Source organism: Acipenser ruthenus, chromosome 5, assembly GCF_902713425.1.
Source record: "Acipenser ruthenus chromosome 5, fAciRut3.2 maternal haplotype, whole genome shotgun sequence".
In the NCBI taxonomy this organism is placed as follows: domain Eukaryota; kingdom Metazoa; phylum Chordata; class Actinopteri; order Acipenseriformes; family Acipenseridae; genus Acipenser; species Acipenser ruthenus.
Genome location: NC_081193.1, coordinates 29,738,779 through 29,759,711, shown reverse-complemented (window position 1 = coordinate 29,759,711; position 20,933 = coordinate 29,738,779). Strand labels below are relative to the sequence as shown.

Here is a 20,933-nt window from a genome sequence, read left to right as displayed (position 1 = left end):
AAACCCTGCACACTGGAGGAATGTGTTTTGTGGCTGATTTGCAAAGCCACAATGCAATTGTTTATGTATTTTATTATTTTATTGAGCCAGGATCAGAAATCACCTGGCTCTAATTCAATTAAGTACACCTGTCTAATTCGCAAGCAGGTCAACATGTTTGGTCTGGGTCTGTGTTAAGGTGAAGGCCTGAAGAAGAGACCTGGGTGCAGACCTTATGAAAAGGTATGGCAATACTTGATAAAGCATATGCAGGGTTAGAAACTAACAATATTGTGCAACTAGTCCAAAGGACTAGTACCTTTTAAAACTTGCTAGTCCTGATGTAAACTTCCTAGTCCTTATGTGAAGTGTCTGTTGGAATCAACAACAACAGTTGGGGTCTCCTAAAAATAGGCTTAAAAAAATAGGCCTGTTTTACACCCTATTTGTTGTGAAAGTACTTCTTTTATACTAGAAAGACAGTGTGAACAGTCCCAAAAGTGGCAAAGAATACCCCACACAAATAACAGCACTCTGATGGCCTTCAGATAACCGTGTGTGGCGCAATGAAAACATGAACATGTTATATTAAGAACAAAACCAAAAAGATTGTGAAATCCCCAACCAGACAAAGCATGTTGCAGTTTTTTTTTTTTTTTTTTTTTTTTTTTTTTTTTAAAAAAGAACTATTCCAATAGCTTTGCTGGACTTGAGTCTAAGAACTACATCCATCTTTATTAGACATCTCTTGATAACCTTATTAAAGCTCAATCATCTATACTACAGCACCAACGTGTACAGTACTTACAGTATGTGTAGTTGTACATCAACTAGAAATGTTAAATAAACATGAATTAGCTATGACATGAAAAACGTTAACGGCAGCATTTAAAAATAAGGATTGAAAAAGTCTTACGACGTTTATTTCTGGACAGCAATGCAATACATAATATAATATTAGGACCTGCATTGTTTAACTGATAACCTACAACACCCCCAATTACATGTTTAGAACAATCTGATTTTTATTTTGTATGCTGATAAAACATGGAAATTTACAATTCATGTATTTTTTTTTTAAATACCACTCCTGTAATCATAATATTGGGGTGTAACAGGGGGAGACCTGTGCTGACTCTTCTGATGTGTTCATAGTGCTGCAGGGAGAGGGCAGCAGCCCGTCAATATCCGCCTGTCAGTCATGGCAGTGACACGGAGAGGTGGGAGAGTGGGTGTGCGGGCTTTCCTTCTCTCCGAGTGGCTGAGAGGCGGGTCTTGGGGGAATTGCTGGCCCTATAAGTTAACATTCTGCTGTTCCCTCAGGTCTGCCCTCTGAGACGTAAACGGGGTGCGGAAGCGCTGTTGAAAAACTGCGGGGACGGAAATCCCAACAAGAAAAAAATAAATAAATAAAAGAATTAGCGGTAGCGGGGGAAAAACTTTGGGCAGCCCCAGTAAAAGGTGTATAGCAGGCTGAGGGAGCCGCTAGTGTAGGACGGAGACCCGGGCCGTGCAGGTAGCGACGGTTGGGGTGAAGCTGCCGAGCGCAGCACCTTTTATTTGTAGTTTTGTTTACTGTGTTTTATTTTCCCTGTTCCTTTCGCCTTTTGATTATTGTTTTGTTTGCAACACTGTATCCTGTACCGCCCCCGGTATAGTTGTGGCTCTGTCGCTACCATAGTTGGTACGGCAGACCACAAACAACAGCGCCCTCTGCGGGCTGAAAAGAAATTGAGCTCCCATAATAAAACTGGGCACCTGTGCGGTGTTCCTAAATTACTTCTGTGTCCTGTGTGTCAGTGAATTACCCACCACCCTTCCACATGGGGTTAGTAGATTAAACATTATTTGCAGAAGGCCTGCAGTATGGAAAGGCATTGCAACAGTCTGTGGCAAAGTGGTGAGTGAATACAGGTGAGTACAGTGCAGAGCGGACACAAAACAAACAGACAATGATTTCCAAGTGCATGGGTGTTTACTGATTTAATTAACAAATGTCCAGAGCCTTATGGCAAACACCTGTAAATAATAATGTTAAGGTGATACAGCGGAGTGTATCACTCGGTATTTGTAAATCCCCAGGTTTGACCCGTAACCAAAAGCCCAGTTTTGCACACCAACACTAAACACAAAACACAAACACAGTTCTTAGTGATAGTGAATATATGCAAGTGGTGTAATACAGTTCTCCGTGAAATGCAGCGGTGAAAGAGATGTCCAGGTTTATGCTGGCTTTTGCTACAGCTCTGGATTGTGCAACTGGTAGTCTATTAAAAAACAGATGACAGTTAACAAAAAACTAACAAACACAAGACAAAACTCACAGTTCACGAAACAGCACACAGACTCCTTGTAGGTTTTCAACACTAACCATTTACCAAGGAACAGATCACATATGCTAAGTCCCCTATTTATATCCTCGCTTATGACCCCTAGGTTAACGAGCGCATCCGCTCCTCCAATCCTCAGATGCCACACTGTTTACTGTCTGGGTCACCGAGTTTGGATACCGTAGCTGCGCCCCTTTCCTAAATGACCAACTTCCACCTACCCTACAGAATAAATTGTCGTGCCATTTAGTTAAGGGTACTCTGTTTCCGTTACACAGTGCCCTCACAGGTCGAGAGGGAGATCTAACACCAAGCACCATTCGATCTCTGTCACACAATCCCAGTATAATTTTTTGCACTGAGGAGTTGATACAGTACATCTGTACGTGATTGGAGCACAGGTGTGATTGACATCCAATTGAAAACTGAAATGTGTGTTTATTTAATCTACAATGGGGCATAAAACAACATCAGTTAGCCAGTATGTAAAGGAAAATTGAGACTTGGTTGAAGTAAACCATAAAAGGGAAGACAGAAATCGTATGCAAGTACTGGAGAGTTGCAATTCCTGAGAAATGTTACCCAACTATACATAGTTTACCCACGTGGGATCCGTTTACAGTACTTCAGTTTGCAGTGGGACCTGGCTTTTCTTTCCTCAGTCCTACTAGGCAGTCATCTGCGCTTGTACATAGTAAGTTAACCTTTTTATAATTATAATTATGTGCGATAGATGTGTGTAAATGTGTCAAAAAGCAACATTTAGTTTGAGTAACCGATTTTGATAAATAATAATAAAAAACTGAAAACCACCCCCAGACCAAATAAAAACCTAAAAATTCAAGCCTTATATAAATTAAGCAATGCAGTTGTATACCAAATGTAATCAATTACCACAATCACTGTATCATAATCATCCAAATTCACCAATTTGAGAATAAAACCTCATAATTTACAACATTCACAACAGAGAAGTATTTTTTACTGTTTTTTTTATTATTTCTAAATGAAGAGTGAAATCAGAACGCATCACAGTATTGCAGTACCTGTACCTGTACGTCATTTGAAATAGGAGTAAATTGTGCGCTGTTTCTGTGACTGAACTTTGTCTTCCACCATCCTCAGAAGGGGCAGCACAGCTTGTATTCCATTTTCCTACACAAATTGTTTTGATCCACCATTTGCAACTTCTGGGCTAAGGTGAGAGGTGAATCAGAATCTCCCTCTGCCAATTCAACTTTGACATGCTTGCTGTCATTTGCAGATTGCCAGCAATTTCAAGGTCACAATTTCTTTGCCACAGCAGCCTGAGAAACTACAGGAGACTTCAGCTCCTTCAACAGTTCAAACTTCTGAGCCAGAGGCAAATCAGCTTGTTTTTGCAACTCAGCCATGATGACAGGCGAGGCAAAAACCACTGGTTTATGCAATTATGCAAGTCCCAGTGTAATCACTGTACTGCTATGAAATGTGATCTCCGTTCATCATTTGAAAATATACAAAGTGACGTCAAAATTAAATAACATAAATAGCATTGGGAAGAACCGTCTCCCAGAGTTGTATCCCATTTAGGCAGCAATCCCGATTAGGCGGCACCAATAGTATTTGAAGTGCACTATAACTCTGATTCCCATTTAATAAATGCCAAACTTAGTCCCACGTGAAAAAAAAAAAAACATAATTACAGATTTCCTAAATTCTGAATAGGTTTGCAGAGATATTCATATACTGCATAATCCTTTACATTATTTTGACTGTGACGCAGTTTTCTTTCCACTGCAGAACGGTAAAGCAAAATTATGCCAGTAAAGTCAATAAATCACAGCGAGACAAATCCTTCTTTTTAAAATAACTGTTTATTAATTTATTAAATTGTTCCTCTTCCGAGTCTTCTTGGAACCACTCTGTTACTATTTCCAACATATATTTCAGCACATTTTAAAGAGATAGCAAACACCAAAAAAAAAAAAAAAGCTTAGCTGTGATCTTTTGAAGCTGCGATCTTTTGAAGCTGCTTGTTTCTAGCTCCCTGTGACTATCACGGTCCTATTTTAGTTTTTTGTACATGGGTCACTGGTATTCCTTGGATTACATCTTTCGGAACATGATTCTGATCATTTGTGTATACAATATATATTTTTTTAAAACATGTATGGAAAATTCTGTTTGGACGCCATTTATTTATTTTTTTTATATATATTTTTTTTACAAGCACCACCGTCCGCTGACTGTTTCTAATTAGAACCTCTGTCCTCCCGCCAAACACAACATTTGTGGCATGTGTATGTTACGTGATCACGCTAAATGAAATTAAATCTGTATTGATTCATCTACCAGTACATGTTGAAAGTAATCATGCTGGCAGTCTTACAAAAGTACATTTTTCTAAAACGTTTAGCTTGTGGTGACGTGGTGAGCGGCTAACGGGGAGGAAGGACTGGGGTCTCCATTCCAACCATGGGTCGAGTATTGCACGGTGAAGGTCTCAATGGTCACAGGCCAAGGAAAAAGCCACTCTTAAGAAAATGTCACAAGGACAAATCGCTTAAAGTCGGCAAAACAGCATTTGAATGATGGATACGAGTTTTGGCCAAAGGTTCTGTGAACTGATTAAACAAAAATTGAGTTATTTGGTCACATAGTCGTTACGTTTGGAGATAGTCTGGAGACATACGAAGAAAAGAACACCAAACCTACTGTTAAGCATGGAGGTGGTAATATCCTTCTATGGGGCTGTTTTTCCTCTAATGGCACAGGAAGTGTATATAATATATGGTAAAATGGATTCTATATCATACCAAAAGATATTGGCCAATCATCTGAAACCATACAAAACTTTGTTTAAAGTGCAACTGGATGTTCCAACACAAAAACGATCCAAAGCACACATCAAAATCTACTTCAGAATGGTTAAAGAAGAATAAAATCAAGGTTCTGGAATGTCCTAGTCAAAGTCCTGATCTACATCTGATTGACAATCTTTGGTATGCGTTGAAGAAGGCTGTGCACAAGAGAAGTCCTCGGAATTTGAATGAACTGGAACAATTGGTGTTGAAGAATAGTCAAAAATAGTCAAAAATCACTAAAGAATCATGTCAAAAGCTCATTGACAATACCCTAATCATTTAAAAGAGGTTATTATTATAGTGTCTCAACTAGCTATTAATTTAATTGTCCTTGTCAGGGTATGAATACTTTTGAATTGGCATTTGAGGTTTTTTTTTTGGAGCAAAAAAAAGAAAAAAAATGCTGAAATAAATAATTGTAGACAGCTATTTCTTGTAACTTTTTTCCCCCTCATCCACAAAATCAAAACGTTTGCTACAAAATATTTTTTTCTATAAGTATTTGTTTTCAAGAAATTATAAAATTTCCATTGGGGTTTGTAAAATTGACTACAACTGTGTGTGTGTATATATATATATATATATATATATATATATATATATATATATATATATATATATATAGAGAGAGAGAGAGAGAGAGAGAGAGAGAGAGAGAGAGAGAGAGAGAGAGAGAGAGAGAGAGAGAGAGATTAAAAAAAAACTGGAGGGTATAAGCAGGAGCAATGGCGAGACAAGTCAGAATGAAATCTGTTTATCTTTATACACGGATAATATGTATTGCTAACTGTGTATAGCACTGTTTTAATAAGAAACAATGATACAATATAATTATGAAATAGCAGATGCCTACTGTAAATTGTAAGAGGGGAAAAGGACACGGTCGTTATAACGATGATGCTGTAATAATTTAGTATTTATTTGCTACATTCCCAGGTCAACAGTAGACATCACGATACAAAGTATTACTACAACATAAGTATATTATTTCTCTAACGTCATTCTGTAACTTTAAATTCAGAAAGGTATAGCAACCAACGTGAAAGTTGTACAAAGAAGCAAGTCCGAGAACCACAGACAGCACCGTTTTGTAACTTTCACAAAAAACAGGCCCTGTGGCAGTCAGTGTGGTTACTAGTACTGGTGCGATGAAGCACCTATGCGTCCCCGTCATTCCAAAATCACTTTTAAAAAGAGTTTGTAAACATAGGGTTGAAATAAATGATGCGTTTTAGTTTTAAAAAATAGCCTACATAAAAAAAACGGTTTTTTTGCCGCAGTTACAATAGCAAGTCACATCACGTGCTCACTAAGCAATACAAAGTACAGTAGGCTTACCTCATCACCCCATTTCAGGACGTCCTTTTGTCGGTCTTTCAATTTGTTGTAAATATTTAGAAATTGGATGATGCCGTGTTTTCTGACATGATCTGCGTACTTTTTGGTCTCTTCCCAGTTCAATGGCGATCCTTGTGTCAGCAAACCCATAGCACCACAGTGAGAGCAAACACTTGTCCCCTTTTACGATACCAAGTAACGTCTTTTCACCTCGAACATCAAATCGTTAAACGACTAATTCAAGGTTGCTCCTTTTTATTCACACAATGAACTGCACCTCAACCTAGCGTTTTTTATGACATGCGAATAAAAGGAGACTTTATTTAAAAAAAAAAAAAACGTTTTAAATATACTTATAGAGTGCAAAAATGGAATGCTGCATTCTACTGCGTCGTAGTACTTCGGTGAAAAAATAAACCCCCGAGCTAGCCAAATACAGGTTATTCAATTGGTCTCACTTCTGATGTAGTTAATGTAATACTCAACCCCTGCTTACTGCACGCTTCCCGGCTCTCTACCTTAAACTCTTGTGTTTTAAATAGTGAAATCGAACACCTTTTTCTTTGACTTGCAATGACTGGATCCACGTGACCTAATCAGGCAGGGAAACGTCACGTTGTGACTCAGCACTTTCCGCAAACGCTTCAATAAAGCTGCTTGCATCCTCACAAGGGGCGGAGGCTTTCAACTTGAATTGATTTTAAGACGAAAAATAAGCAATGACAAAGCATATTTGTGACGTGCGTGTCTGCCACAGAAATTAACACTCCGTTTATGACATGCATTTTGTCAACTGTTCAGTACTAAGAAGGTCTTAAGGGGATAATGTAGTTCGAGTCAGAAATTACTTGACAAAAATTGTTACTTTTTAAAAATGAAACCCTGTCTTCAAGAATGGAACCTGAACTCTCCCCCTGGTACTTTATGTATTTTGAATGAATGAGGGACCTGCATTGCTGTACTGACTCCTGTAAGTGTCATGTGTGCCTGTTTCACAGCATCAGACTATATTAAGATGACGTCTTGTAACCCTGGAAAGTTACCTTATGAGTAGTGATGGGAATGAAGCTTCAGCTAGATCGACCCTACATGAACCAAATAATGCAAAAAGTGTCAAGAAGCAAAGGTTTTAGGAGTGCTCCCACTGCACTGTTGCAGACAAGCCAAAAAGAACCGTTTCTGCAATATCTGTATACACAAAATTATAGTGTCTGAAATTGTCCTCTCGCAATCAATATTAACCTGACGTGTTCCCTACTAGGAACCACTGTATCTGCTCAGTAGTGGAGGGGTAAATTGTAACCTGCTTTAGCGAGAGCACTGCTGCTAAGTGAGAAAATGCAATTCAATTCCCTGTTGGTACGGACAAATATTTTTGGAAGTGTGCACAATAAAAACATATTGATTATAATATTTAACTCCAAATAAATACAATAACAGTGACTCTTGTGGTTCACTGATGTTCGTCTGGCGAGGCTTTGAATCGACTAACTATTTCTTGTTGAGAACTGAACCTTGTGGAGAGGTGGCATCTGTTCTTTGTTAAGTGAGGTATTGCTGACTGCCTGCCAAGTCAGGATATGCCGAAACATATTCGGGGGCTGTTGGAGAAAAGAGAGAGAAGGAGAGGGCCTCTCTCTTTGTATGAGGAATGTGTGGGTTGTGGCAAGAAGAGGGTGGGGATTAGATTATATGTATTGGTATACAGGAGCACTCACTCACAGTTTGGAAGAGGAAAGAGCTGACATCGAAAACTGTCCAGATTCTAACAGCCAAGTATTAACGTTACCTCTTAATCTGTATTAGGGCTAGTTCATATACTAGTAGTAGTGAATTTCTCTGCATATGTTTACCTGTATAATAAAACCTGATTACTGTGATTTTAAATTGTTTGCCAGGCCTGGTGCTTCTACTCACAGGGTCTCCATAGATATTAAGGAAACAGTAGGCCTTGTTTTCTTACAATGCCTTAACATTTAGTGAACCAACATTTTAGAAGATACAGTGCCTCAGGAAATGCTTCAGTCAATTCAAATGTTTCAGTGTTTGATTGAGGCTTCATGCGATTCAAATGGTTAGTGTTTGATGCTTCATATGAAGCAAACCAATGACAAAGCCTTGCCAGACGAACATCAGTGAACCACAAGAGTTACGTGACTAATCGTATATGACTCGTCCTGTGTAATGCAGAGCTAAATTCGAGTCTTAAGTTTGAGGTGAGCTACAGATTTCTAGTGATGGTAAAAGTGAAGCCTCGTGAATCACTGAGCCATTTGAACTATTGCTTCACCAAGAAAAAAAATCACTATATAGATTTTCAGTTTGTAGGTATATTTCAGTGTAATAATGTCATCATAATAAATTGAGAAATGCAGAATTCATGTATTTCCCATTGGATTCACCTGAAGCCCCAGTCAAACACCGAACCACTTTAATTGTCTAAAGCCTTATCTGTCTCTGAACCAGTTGAATCGCAGCATTTCATGAAAGAATGTGAGAGTACACACTCTCTGCCAGTCTGACTGGCAAAGAGAAAGACCTGTGTTGTACTGCCTTGAGTAATAAAGAAAAGAATAAAGATAACGTTTGTGTTACACGATGTGGTCCCTGAGTCTCATTAAGGGTAACCCGACAAGTGCTACAATATATTGTTAGTATTGTTCAATTCTGCGTGTTTCCCTAAATTCACTTTTCTACTGTATGGTGAGTCATTCAAAAAGCGATTGATACCAGCTTGCAGATTTATAAAGTTTGATATGCTGTACTGCGCTCCATCTTTATTCCTCACGGAAACAACATAAAATTCCCTGGGTCTGACATTTTTTTTAAGTTAGTGGTTACATTTACATATTGAATGTTATAGAATTAGGACATGCTGAGGAATTTGAATCAAAGGTGTTAAAAGGTTGTGTGGTTTCTAGAACACAGCTAACTAATCAGAGAGCAGGATTATTCCAAGCAAGTTTATAATTAAGCAATATGGCACGGCAGGGTGTGTGCAGTTGTAGGATATCGCCACACCTTCAGCCACCCAAGAAGTGGTGATATCCCATAACAACACTCACCCTGGAGGTCCATATTGCGATTATACAATAGGGTTATGAAGTGAATGAAAAAAAGAGAAAAAGTAAGTTTTAAAATATATCTTTAATGAAAATGTATGTGATAACATTCCGCCCAAGAAAGTAGCTCTCCAACTGTGTTCAATATTAAACAAATAAATATGTAGATAATACATTGATAACACTAATACTAACTTATAAAACTGCCGCAGATCATTTTTTAACATTTAGTGTGACATTTCCTATGAAAACACAACCTTGAAAGTAGCTTATTTGGTCACTAGATGGTGCAACAGTAACCTTTCAGAAGTACAGGAGAAGTTTAAGTGAACAGCGGAGGACGCTGAGCAGATTTCATAAGAAGGAAAAGCAGGTACTGTATCTTGCAGGGGGGACCAGGAAGCTCCTAATTTTCTTTTCCAGAAAGTATGTTGCTCCAGCGTTTGCGGTTGGAGAACGTTGGAGCCCAGTAACTTTTTAGGGAGGATTCTTTCTTATGTCCCGTTACCAGACGTTACTGATGTTATTTCCCGTGCTGTCCTGCATCGGAGAGCAAGTGTATGGCTGTGCTCCTACGGCTGTGGTTCAAGTAAATTATGCTTCTTTGAATATGCGGGGCAGCATGCTACTTAAAATGTTAAGTCCCATGGGCTCCAGTGAATACCACGTTTCTTGTTCATCAAGGAGAGCTTGAGGTATGCGGAGACGTGGGAACATTGGATGGCAATTTTTTTAAATTGATGTGCTGACTGAGCAAATTTATAAAGAATCGCTGAAAGTCAAAATCAGATACCTTTTCATCAGACATGGTGAAAGAAAAATGTATTTTGAAAGAACTGGTGTGACGTAAGTGGAGTCGTGATATGTTTGTTTACCTGTAATAACTAAGGCTGTAGTTCCGAAACGTGGAGATATCACCACAGATCTGACGTCACAAACCCACTAAAATAAATAGCAGGGCGATCCTTGCCATTGTATAATTAAGCAGTAATACACAGCAGGGTGTGTGTTATTAGGAGATATCACCACGTCTTGGGTGTGTTGTGATAAGTTATTATTATTATTATTATTATTATTATTATTATTATTATTATTATTATTATTATTATTATTATTATATGTGGTCATATCTCATGATAACACATAGACCCTGGAGTGTATTATTGCTATTATTAAATGGGTCTATGAGTGTGTTGTTGTTGGTAAATAAAGAAGACTTTAAACTTCTTTTTTTTAATAATTTGTATTTGTCTAAACTTCCACTGAGAGAAAAAGTAGTTCCACAGTAACAAAAATTGTGAGCTTAACAATAAAACATTTGATTTTAAACCGTTTTGTATAATATTTTCTTTTTTGGGGCTTCAATAATAGTTTCTTGTTTAGGCTTTGTAGATGTTGAACTGGATATTGCCATTCATTGTTTCAACATGTATGTGTGTTTTGTCAGTAGATGGAGCTGTTGCTGCTGCTGTTATGACGCTTTGTTTTTAAATCAATGTTAATTTTCTTTTCAGTTAGCCAGTCACGGAAAACATTCATAGCGCATTTTGTCTGGCGCTTGGTGTTTTCCTCAGTTGCATTCATTTCTAGGTTGTCTAAATCTGCTTTGTTTACCTCAGTATGGCGAGATGTTGACATTTTATTTTCGTTTTCAATGTTTTCAGCTGCAGATCTTTTGTAGTTAATCTCAGGGATTGCTGTCATACTGACTGACTGTTTTGTTTACCCAGGCGAACAGTTACAGTTGGCGTATTGAAGCCATTTTTCATGTCATGTAAATTCTTTCATTCTCAACTGTTTAATACTGTATGACTTTAAATGTGTTTACTTTTATGCTTTCTTTATCATTCTCTTTGTCAGTTTATCTGCTAATTAACAAGTAACAACTACATCCGTAGTCAGAGCTGCCTGACTGCTTGACCAATTTGTTTAGAATATGCAACTAGTTGTTAGCGGCAACCACCACATTCTCCACACACACACTACCCATTTGGGTTAACATACAGTAGCATATAACCCTGCTCTAGTCACGAATGACATCCATACTTAAATGGGTTGCTTTCTAGCAACAAGTTGTGTCAGAGTGGACCCAATGAGGCCAGGTTTCTAACAGGTGCTGATATAGATCAACATTCTGTTATTGAATGGCTCAATATTAAAATATCAAGCTGTTGTCATGAATGATAAATAAATGAATGCAAAAACAGAGTTTCCCTAGGGGCATAATCAAAGGGGAATGTCAAATCAGATTGAATGGTTTATAAACATTAAGTAAAAGGAATATGTGAAAAATATCTGTATTATTGACATGTCCAGAGGCTGAAACAAGCTGGCAGTGAAATGGTGTTTGCTACTGGCCATCAGTAATAGCACTTTATTGGGGGAATCAAAGAATACAGTTATAAAGACATTATGTCAAAGCATGTGGTCTATATCATTGATATGCCCAGAGGTTAAAACAATGTGGCAAAGAAAGGGTTTGTTTTTGCTGGTCACATGACCTCAATGTGGCAGCCGTATTAGGTCTGAGGTCAGTCATGGTCAGCAACGCATTAAATATGCTAAGTTTAAACCCTGCAAATATGAAGTTGCTGCCTCAAATGGTTTCTGAGATAGTCTGAAAGGCTGACACTATCGTGGTGTAAGTTTTGTAAAACAACTGTCACAAAACAGTTTTTGATTTTACTTTTACGATAGTCACAATCGAACTTGGCCAAGAGAATACAGCTATGTACCACATATAAAACCAATATCTCAAAGCGTTTTTATCATCTGGAAACCAAAAAAGTCACATAACTCCTACAGTATATGATGACCATACTGGGTCACAGAACAAAGGTAATTACAATGTTGGGTATATGGATTTTTAGCAAGATCCATGGCCTTCGTTTAATTTCGTATATTTATCCTCTGTTCTCTTTGGTTAAATCCTTCATGTTCATATTTCTTCCTGAAATGTTTTTTTTTTGTCAAGTTGGATTTTATAGCCTTTTTGTAAAATAGTATTTTATAGCTGACACTCTCTCTTATGGTTTGGGTACAATTATGGTTCTGTCACTGAAAGTTGGATCAAGACATAGTTGCTGGGAGTCTCAGTTTTGTACTGTTAAGCTCTATGGCAAAAAGCACCAAAACTTAGAACATTAAAAATATTATACCAGTACCTCAAGAAACAGGATAATTTTTAAAAATAAATGAAAGACGCAAATGTGTTTTTTTCATGGATAAAGCTTTAATGAAGATGTGGGGCTTTTAACAGTGAACAGTGCAGGGCAGTTGGTTTATCGCCTTCATTTATACAATACCCAGATTAACACAATGGGGTCTATTTTAGTTATGATTTTAATGAACTTCACATCAGCTGTAAACATTTTCAAGTGCATTTGCATTGCATTAAGTGAGCTCAATAACACGCCCCTGGACAGAATATTAATATCCACCACTGTTATTCTGGGGTTGCCTGCAGTGTTAGTACTGTCCCCAGGTTAGTAGTATCTGCACTCATTTCAAATGATAATTTTCAGTTTGATAAAATTAAAAGAACGTGAGTTGTCATAGAATGCATGAAAGGTAATCGTATGGAATTTGTCCATATCCCTTGCGGCCCAATGGCAGAATACATCTCTATATATTTATACCATTCTATTCCCTTTCAGCCTCTGGTTACGTTTCCCACTTTTCTATCAACACTGTATTTACTCAATAATTGACAGCGTACTGTGTAAGACTAGCAGCAGTAAACTACTGCCACTCCAAGTAGCTCCAGTCGGATACCTGCATTCCTTCAGCTTTTTACAACTTTTCACATTTTTTAATGAATCTTTTTCTTCGTATTTTAAAAAGGTATGCCTAATTCCCTATGGGCAGCCTCCAGTGAAATCCCTTTTAATTTCATATAACAATAAATCTCATACAATAAACAATAAAACCTCAAATACATTGTACACGTTTCTCTTCTCTTTTTGCAACGTGACCCTTTTACCAGCATTTGCAAACCAGCCCTTTATTAACCTTTACACACTATATTGGTTGGACTAGCTCAGAACTGCATACAGATAGTATCTTCCTTTTTCTTTTTTTAGCAGAGGGTACTGTTGATCAGGCAGTTTACATACAGCAATGCAAGGCCTGATTTTAGACGTGAATAAATATGAAGAATAAAGCACCCTTCTCCATTACAAATGCTGTAATTGCCAAGTGCAATGCAGTTGTTGTCATTTGCTAGAATAAAACGTGGGAAGGGCATCTTTTCTATTTATTTAATAGAGGGCTGATAAAAACTATACACATTATTGGCCCCAAATTGAAAAATATTGTGTGTTTATAACAACTTTAAAATGTGTATAGGTACATAATTCATGGACTATATAAATGTACATTTTGATACATTTTACAGTCATGTAAAACACCCCGGTATGTTCATTGTATAAAAAGGGGGGACATTGCCTTTAATAATTGTTTAATATTTCCTTCCTGGTATTACAGTTAAAGTTGCTTTTTTTTTTTTAATTATTATTTTTTTTAATTCAAATATTTCAAGATGTTTAGATTCCCTTTTTATTTTATATTCTTCTATGAAGTTTTGATTGCATTTTTTGTTTTATAATTTTACAGTTATAAATTACGTAAAATTATTTTTTAAATAGTGGACGATTTCCTCTAACATTTAAAGTCATAAACAAATTACAATTACGTGATTAATAAGACGTTTTTAGAACTTTCAATTCTGTTTCATCTTTTATTAAATCACTCCATTTAGAAGGTCCCATTTTCAATTTTTGTTTTATTTACATTCCTGTTATATTCCTTGACATGTATCGAATTGGGTATCTATTATAGATATATTCAAATTGAAAATGTGTGAGCGAGAGGGTGGGGTACATAATATACAGATAAATGCATAAGTTATCTTGTGGGGGGGGGGGGGGGGTAATTAAAAAATATATATTATTTAAATACATATTTGAAGACAAAAGCCATAAAGTTTACTTCGGAAATTCTTTGCTTAGAATTTTCATCTTCAGCAATGCCCACACTTACATGACTTGGTTGCACTTGATTGGCTAATTGTAACTCCTAACTTTCCCTTCCAGTATGAACATTTAAATACTGACTGGAGCTGATGATACAGAGCTTGCCCTGGACTCCCGGGTTTTGTGGCTCGGTTTGGTAACAACACAGCACGAGATGCCGACTGTCGCTTCTGCCAACTCTTCATCGTCAGTCCATTCATTGAGATCAGGGTTGTAACACTGGATGCACTTTTTGTACTTCTTTTCAATCTCGTTCCAGCCCCCAAGCAGGTAAATCTTATTATTGAGGGCAGCAGCCCCTGCAGTGCTAACCCCTGTCTTTAGGGGTGCAGAGTAGCTCCATTGCCCAGTGTGGGGGTTATAACATTCAACTGCTAGAACATCAACTCTCTCCCCACGACCTCCAAGCTGACTGCCGCCCATGACATAGACACGGTCACCTAGACTAACAGAGCAATGCCACCCTCTTGGGGTGCTGAGGCTGGCTTTGTCTTGCCAGCTATCACTTGACGGGTCATAGGCACACACAGAGCGGGAGTATGCATTGTTGATATAGCCACCGGTGACCAAAATCTTCCCGTCAATGATAGAACTGGCATGACAACACCTTGGCACTTCAAGGGGTGCCTTCATCTGCCACTGGTTGGAGGTAGGCACGTAACATTCAACTGAAGATTGACAGCCATCTGAATTGCGTCCCCCTACTGCGAAAAGGAGGCCATTGAAGGCATTCAAGCTGAAGTGGGTACGTTTCTGGGTCATGTTAGCCAAATGGATCCAAGTGTTAAAACGGGGATCATATCTAAAGAAAGAAAGGAAGAATAAAAGATGCAATACAGTTTAAACAGGCATTAATACAATTGTGTAGCGTGTGTTTCTTAAAAGGGACATTGCATTTAAAACGTATACTCATTTTTATTAGATGGTCTTATTAGAAGTAGCCATCAAATGCTAATTTTGGCATGCTGGTTTGTAAAGTCATCAAGTGTATCTTATTTCTGTTTCCACCTGACAGCATTAGGCAACTACAAAGTATGCTCCAGGAATATGATACTTTTAAATCAGTGCTCTAAATAGATATATTGGATCTCACCTGCAGAAGTTACTGACCGCATGCTTGGCCTGGTTTCTGGCATCATTCTGGTCTTCACCACCAGCCACGTAAAGGAATCCATCCATGACAGCCACACATTGATTAAAACTCTTGGCAGCCATTTCGGTCAGCCTATTCCAGTTATTCTCAGGATCTCTGTACAAGATATCTCTGCTGAGGGACTTTTCAGTCGAGGCTAGGCGTCCACCCACAGTGACTAGGACTCTGAGGCCACCACGCACCTTTGTTCTTCTTGACTGCAACATGTTTTGTTGATATGGAAGTAAGTGGTAATTCATGGCATCCACAAGAAGCTTGTGGCATTCACTATCTTGCATCATCCTAGGCACAGTCTGTACAAAGCTCACCAGGTCTTGCGCTGAGATTGTACCGAAACGTACGTTACCCAGTAAATCGGCTGCATACTTCATCCTCTTTTGGTCGAAATCCAGCCATCTCATTGCTATATGGAATGCTGTGATTTCAGAAGGCAAGTGTAGGGCATCATCCGACAGGAAATTGCTGATCTGATCGTAGGTGAGTTTCAAGAACTGGTCTGTTTCGGAAAAGTCAATAAAACTGTCCCTCATGAATTTTTGTGCAGCCTCTTTGGTGTTTTTTAGTCCATAGGTGTCTGCAACGTTGGCCACATACATACAATTTTCCACATTGACCTCCTGAATTAAAAAGTCACAGCACATCTTTACAAGGCTCTGAATTTTTAGAAAGTTGGCAGTGGCAATGGTACTACCAATGGTATACAAAGACAATGTAAGCTTCCCTGAGTAAGCATATGTAATAACTGTAGCCAGGCCAACTGGGGATATATCGTTGAGCTCCAGTCTCTGGATGGAGGAATCCTTCTTCAGTGCATTATGAACATATTCACTGCAAGAAGCCATCACCACTTTGTGAACACTAAAAGACTTTGTTTTGGTGGCAATGGTCAAGTCGCACAAAAAGCCTTCTTGTTTCATCTTGCTTAGGCCTTCCATGAGGCTTGGCCCATAGGAAGCATCTGTTACCTCAGCAGAGATGCAGCTGAAGCCATTGCCACCCTCTATAAGAGTGTTTAACCCATTTAATTTGCTCAAAGGTCCATCCTCAACGATGATGGTCATCTCATTGATATCGCCTTTGTTCTTTTTGACATTCTTCTTTTTAGGTGCCATGACTGCAATTGTTGGTCACAGCCAAGACCTACAAGACAAGCATTGTTTTTATTTCATTTAACCAACACCTTGAATAAATTGCAAAATTTCATGAAGTCAAAAGGCCATAAATCTGCACTAAAATACAGCTAATTAATAAAGACAACATCTAAAAGTACCAGTAACTGTATAAACATCACATTTCAACAATACCTTATACAGTGCACTCTGTTTATAAGAAGCACATCCGTCCAGGGTGATTTGATTCTTATAAGCGGTTGATTCTTAAAAGCGGACCGGTATGATTGCAATTAGCAAAAGCGTGCCGCTGCACATCAGCAGTTTAAATACAGTATACAAATGTCAATAGTGCTCAATCACTGACGACAACACATCAAAAGCAACTTGCTGTATGATTATGTTTACTCAAGGCTGCAGAATCCTATTTTACTACAGTATACTTGAGAAGCGATCATCTCGTGATGGTGCCTAGTTTAACTGCCATGCGGTGTTACGTATAATGGCCTTTGAATTAAAATAACATTACATTACAGTATTTTATTGTCAGGCCTAGCACTGCATTTAAGATTCTGTGGCTTACGTATTTTCAGTTGCGATACAAACCTCAAAGTTTATCACTAAGCGGAGATGCAAAGCTTCACAATCCCCCTACTCCTCACCACGCCACAACCCCCCTCCCTCTACATGCATATCACACAATAACACTGCTGTACTCCGCTGTACTTGTTTATTAAAACAAACTAACAGAAAACCACTAACAGAAAACCAAAAAAAATAACCCGCACAATTGTCATCCGCAGAAAGCGCCTTTCTTTTTCCTGCATGTCGACTCACATGTAAACTGCACGACTTGTTTTTTTCTACTGGGAATCGCTGCGGACCAGGGATTATACTGTATACACGCTGCGTACATGCCTAATTATGTGGGATGTGATCAAATTTTAAAAAAAAAACAGCTTTATTGGCTGTACACGTTATTGCACGTAATACAGTATCGTATTACATGTAGTCAGTTTGCCCCAAAATGATTCTTCTAAGCGGACTGCTTGATTCTTACAAGCGGAGTATTTTAGCATGGTTAGTAAAGGAATGATTTTGTCCCAGTGGTTTTGATCACTATATGCGGATGATTCTTATATCAGTAATTCTTATAAACGGAGTGCACTGTATATGAACTTTGTTAAGTACCCTGCGCTTAAGGTTGCTGTCACAGTGAGCAATCTTCAGTTTGGAAAATGACCATACATAAACTATATAGGATTAATTACCGGCTTTGAAGTAGCTGTTTTTACCTTTTATTTTCCATTGTGTGTATTCTTATATACACAACTTTATTTTTTAATCTAAAGTAAAGTTGTGTCATGGGTCATGGGTCTACTGTGTATGGTTTGATTAATCTCCTCTGAATAAAAAATTGGTCATCAGATTTTGATATGTTCCTTTATGCTATAATGTATATGAAGAGAATGAATGACATGTATACACCAATAGCTAAAATGTAAAAAAATAAAACTTCTCTAAAGAAAGCTGACAACATTCACTTAAAAAAAGTTTTTATGTTATTTAACACGCATTAGTCAAACAACTTTTAATATCATTATGTTATTGAACAATTACAGAAGAAAACAAATCAAACTCAAAATGATACAGTAGATTAGTGAGGTTTTGCTTTGGTGCAAAGTTTGTACAACTTTTTTTTTTGTTCAGTTCTAGAACTAAACCATTAACATGTTTATTCCTTTACATGTTATGCCTTTCTTTGTGGAGCAAAAAATTATAACAAATGTGGTTCAAAAAGTTAATTATGTTCTTAAAACTACTTCTTGAAATAGATTTAAAAAACTGTCCCAGACATAGAATGATAGATTCCCATGTCCAGTGAGAACTAGGCAGACATTTCTGCACTTAGGATGCCATAAGGGTCAGTCAGCTGTTCCTAAACAGCATTCTGTAAACTGCATCTGTTGGAATTCATCAGGATCATCTCCAGGAATAGTAACATTGGAGTGTAGCCCCAGGCTTCCCTTATTAAGCTGGGCTCCCATAAAAGTACTCCTACTTTGCTCCTACTTAAAATGTATAACAAATTATTAATTTCAAAGATAGTATGTACATTTTAATGGTATCGGGACCATAGGAGGCATATGCAGTTTTTAAGAATTTCACAACTCTTTGTAAACATCTGTGATGTATAGTTATTGTCCTTAATATAATATATGTGGCTTATCAAAGCTATAATAACTAGAACGTTAATGGAATTCTAAATTAAATGACTTGTAATAAATGTCACTTTTACTGAATTAAAAAAAAAATTGAAAGTGGTCATTAGTAGTTTTGCCAGCCAAGGGCAAGATTGGAACTGTGACAAAAAATAAAATCCAACTTTAAAACGTTCCTCAACTCTTACATGGCATTTAAAACAATTCAAATAAACACATAAAAAACACAATTGCTACTCCTCTTCATACAGTACATCACTGTAATTAATAGACAAGTGTAGTGAAAATGCTCATTCATAATCACATTTTAAAGTACACCATACAATTGAAAATAAATAAATAAATAAATAACCTTTGGGTGCTTAGGAAATAATAATATGACTCACCTTATATAGCTTATGAACAGTGCTTCAAATGAGACAAAAAGGATGGCAGTGACAGGTACCTGCAAGTCGCAGTACTGGTGGGGAGTGACAAGAGAATTGTGAAACCCAACGGTACCACACTGCAGACCCACAAGTAACTCCTCCTCTGTCAATCATCAGAGGGAGGCGTCTGCGCAGTAGCAGGATTAAAAAAGACAGTTGACCAACAACAGTTATATGACAACAACAAAACGAATTTATATGAATGTAGCAAAAACGCGACCGTTATGTAATTGTTGTTTTATTTGGCTACGCCACCTTGAGAATTTTGCCCAAAGAAATAGTTTTGGTTAAAACACTTTTATAATGTCGGCCAGGTTCCCCAAATTGCACACCCCTTTCAGTTAAATGAAGGTAAGCAAAGACATGAGTAAAGTTTTAAAATATTGTATTTCTAATAAAAAACAAAACACTTTAGAATTTAAAAGATTAAAGGCAAAATAATATTGCAAATTAAGCAGAGATTTTACACAAGTGCAGTACAAGAATTCGCCACTAGGAGGCCACCACAACCCACACCACCCTGGATTCAAGGAGATATAAAATGGTAATATTTTAGTTTCAAGTGCCGCAAGAGAATATACAAATTATAATAGTTGTCTCAAGTGCCACAAGGCGGACAGGGGTTAGCAGTGCTATTCAAAATAGAACAAAGTGAAACCAACTACAAACCAAAATAAAAATGTGCAAACAGAATTGTGATCAAATAAAAGGGTGAAATAATAAATCAATCCAAATCAACAGTGAATCAACAGCGAATAATAATAATAATAATAATAATAAACAACCACCAGTTCGCCATGAGACACAAACTAATAGAGCCAAATTAAATATATTAGATTACCCCTTCCTCGTATTTACCAATACCAAAAGAAAACAAAAATGTGTAAAAGAAACAGCAGCTGACAATTACTCTGTCTGCAAGCACAAAAAATGACAATGAATAGCAATGACAGCGGTACATTTAAAACAGGTTACCTATTTCTCCAGTACCTTAATCTCCAGCTCCACGTAGCCCACATATTATTATTATTATTATTATTATTATTATTATTATTATTATTATTATTATTATTATCAAATTAATAACCCTGGTCTGTTTACACGACAATTACATGTTTATTCCACAATTTATAGCTTTATGCGTCTTTCCCTAATAAAGTCACGTGAATCATTCGTGACCCACTAATTTACAGACTGTTAGCATAGTAAAGCAAAAGGAAGCGGTGTCTTTTTCACAATAAGCGCCTTGCACTCCGTGAATACATTTTTCAGGCGCCAGTTCTGTCAAATAGTGTGGTTGTTTTGTGATGTAGAGTGACGCACAAACTAAATGTCACCCTTCTAAGTCTCAAGAGTTGAAGGGGAAGTAACCCACTGCAACCCCATCAAATCTCATCAATTCACGATCCGTACTTAATTGATCGCAGTGGATC

The 20,933-nt window shown here is 37.5% G+C and overlaps 2 protein-coding genes across 2 annotated transcripts in view; both read right to left on the bottom strand.

Moving 5' to 3' along the window:
• Window positions 1–7,093, bottom strand: part of LOC117402252 (glutamate--cysteine ligase catalytic subunit-like) — a 20,011-nt gene extending 12,918 nt beyond the window's left edge. Inside the window, exon 1 of the mRNA XM_034003218.2 lies at window positions 6,494–7,093. Coding sequence (XP_033859109.1) covers window positions 6,494–6,643 — 150 coding nt within the window. The 5' untranslated portion in view covers window positions 6,644–7,093. The remainder of the gene's footprint in view (window positions 1–6,493) is intronic.
• Window positions 7,094–12,767: 5,674 nt separating this feature from the next.
• LOC117402615 (kelch-like protein 31) lies at window positions 12,768–19,587 on the bottom strand. The gene is made up of 3 exons (XM_034003945.2): window positions 19,459–19,587; window positions 15,682–16,881; window positions 12,768–15,390 (listed from the first exon to the last, which is right to left on the bottom strand). The coding sequence occupies exons 2-3, from the start codon at window positions 16,851–16,853 to the stop codon at window positions 14,658–14,660; spliced, it is 1,905 nt and encodes a 634-aa protein (XP_033859836.1). The 5' UTR covers window positions 16,854–16,881; window positions 19,459–19,587; the 3' UTR covers window positions 12,768–14,657.
• Between the last annotated feature and the right edge of the window lie 1,346 nt (window positions 19,588–20,933).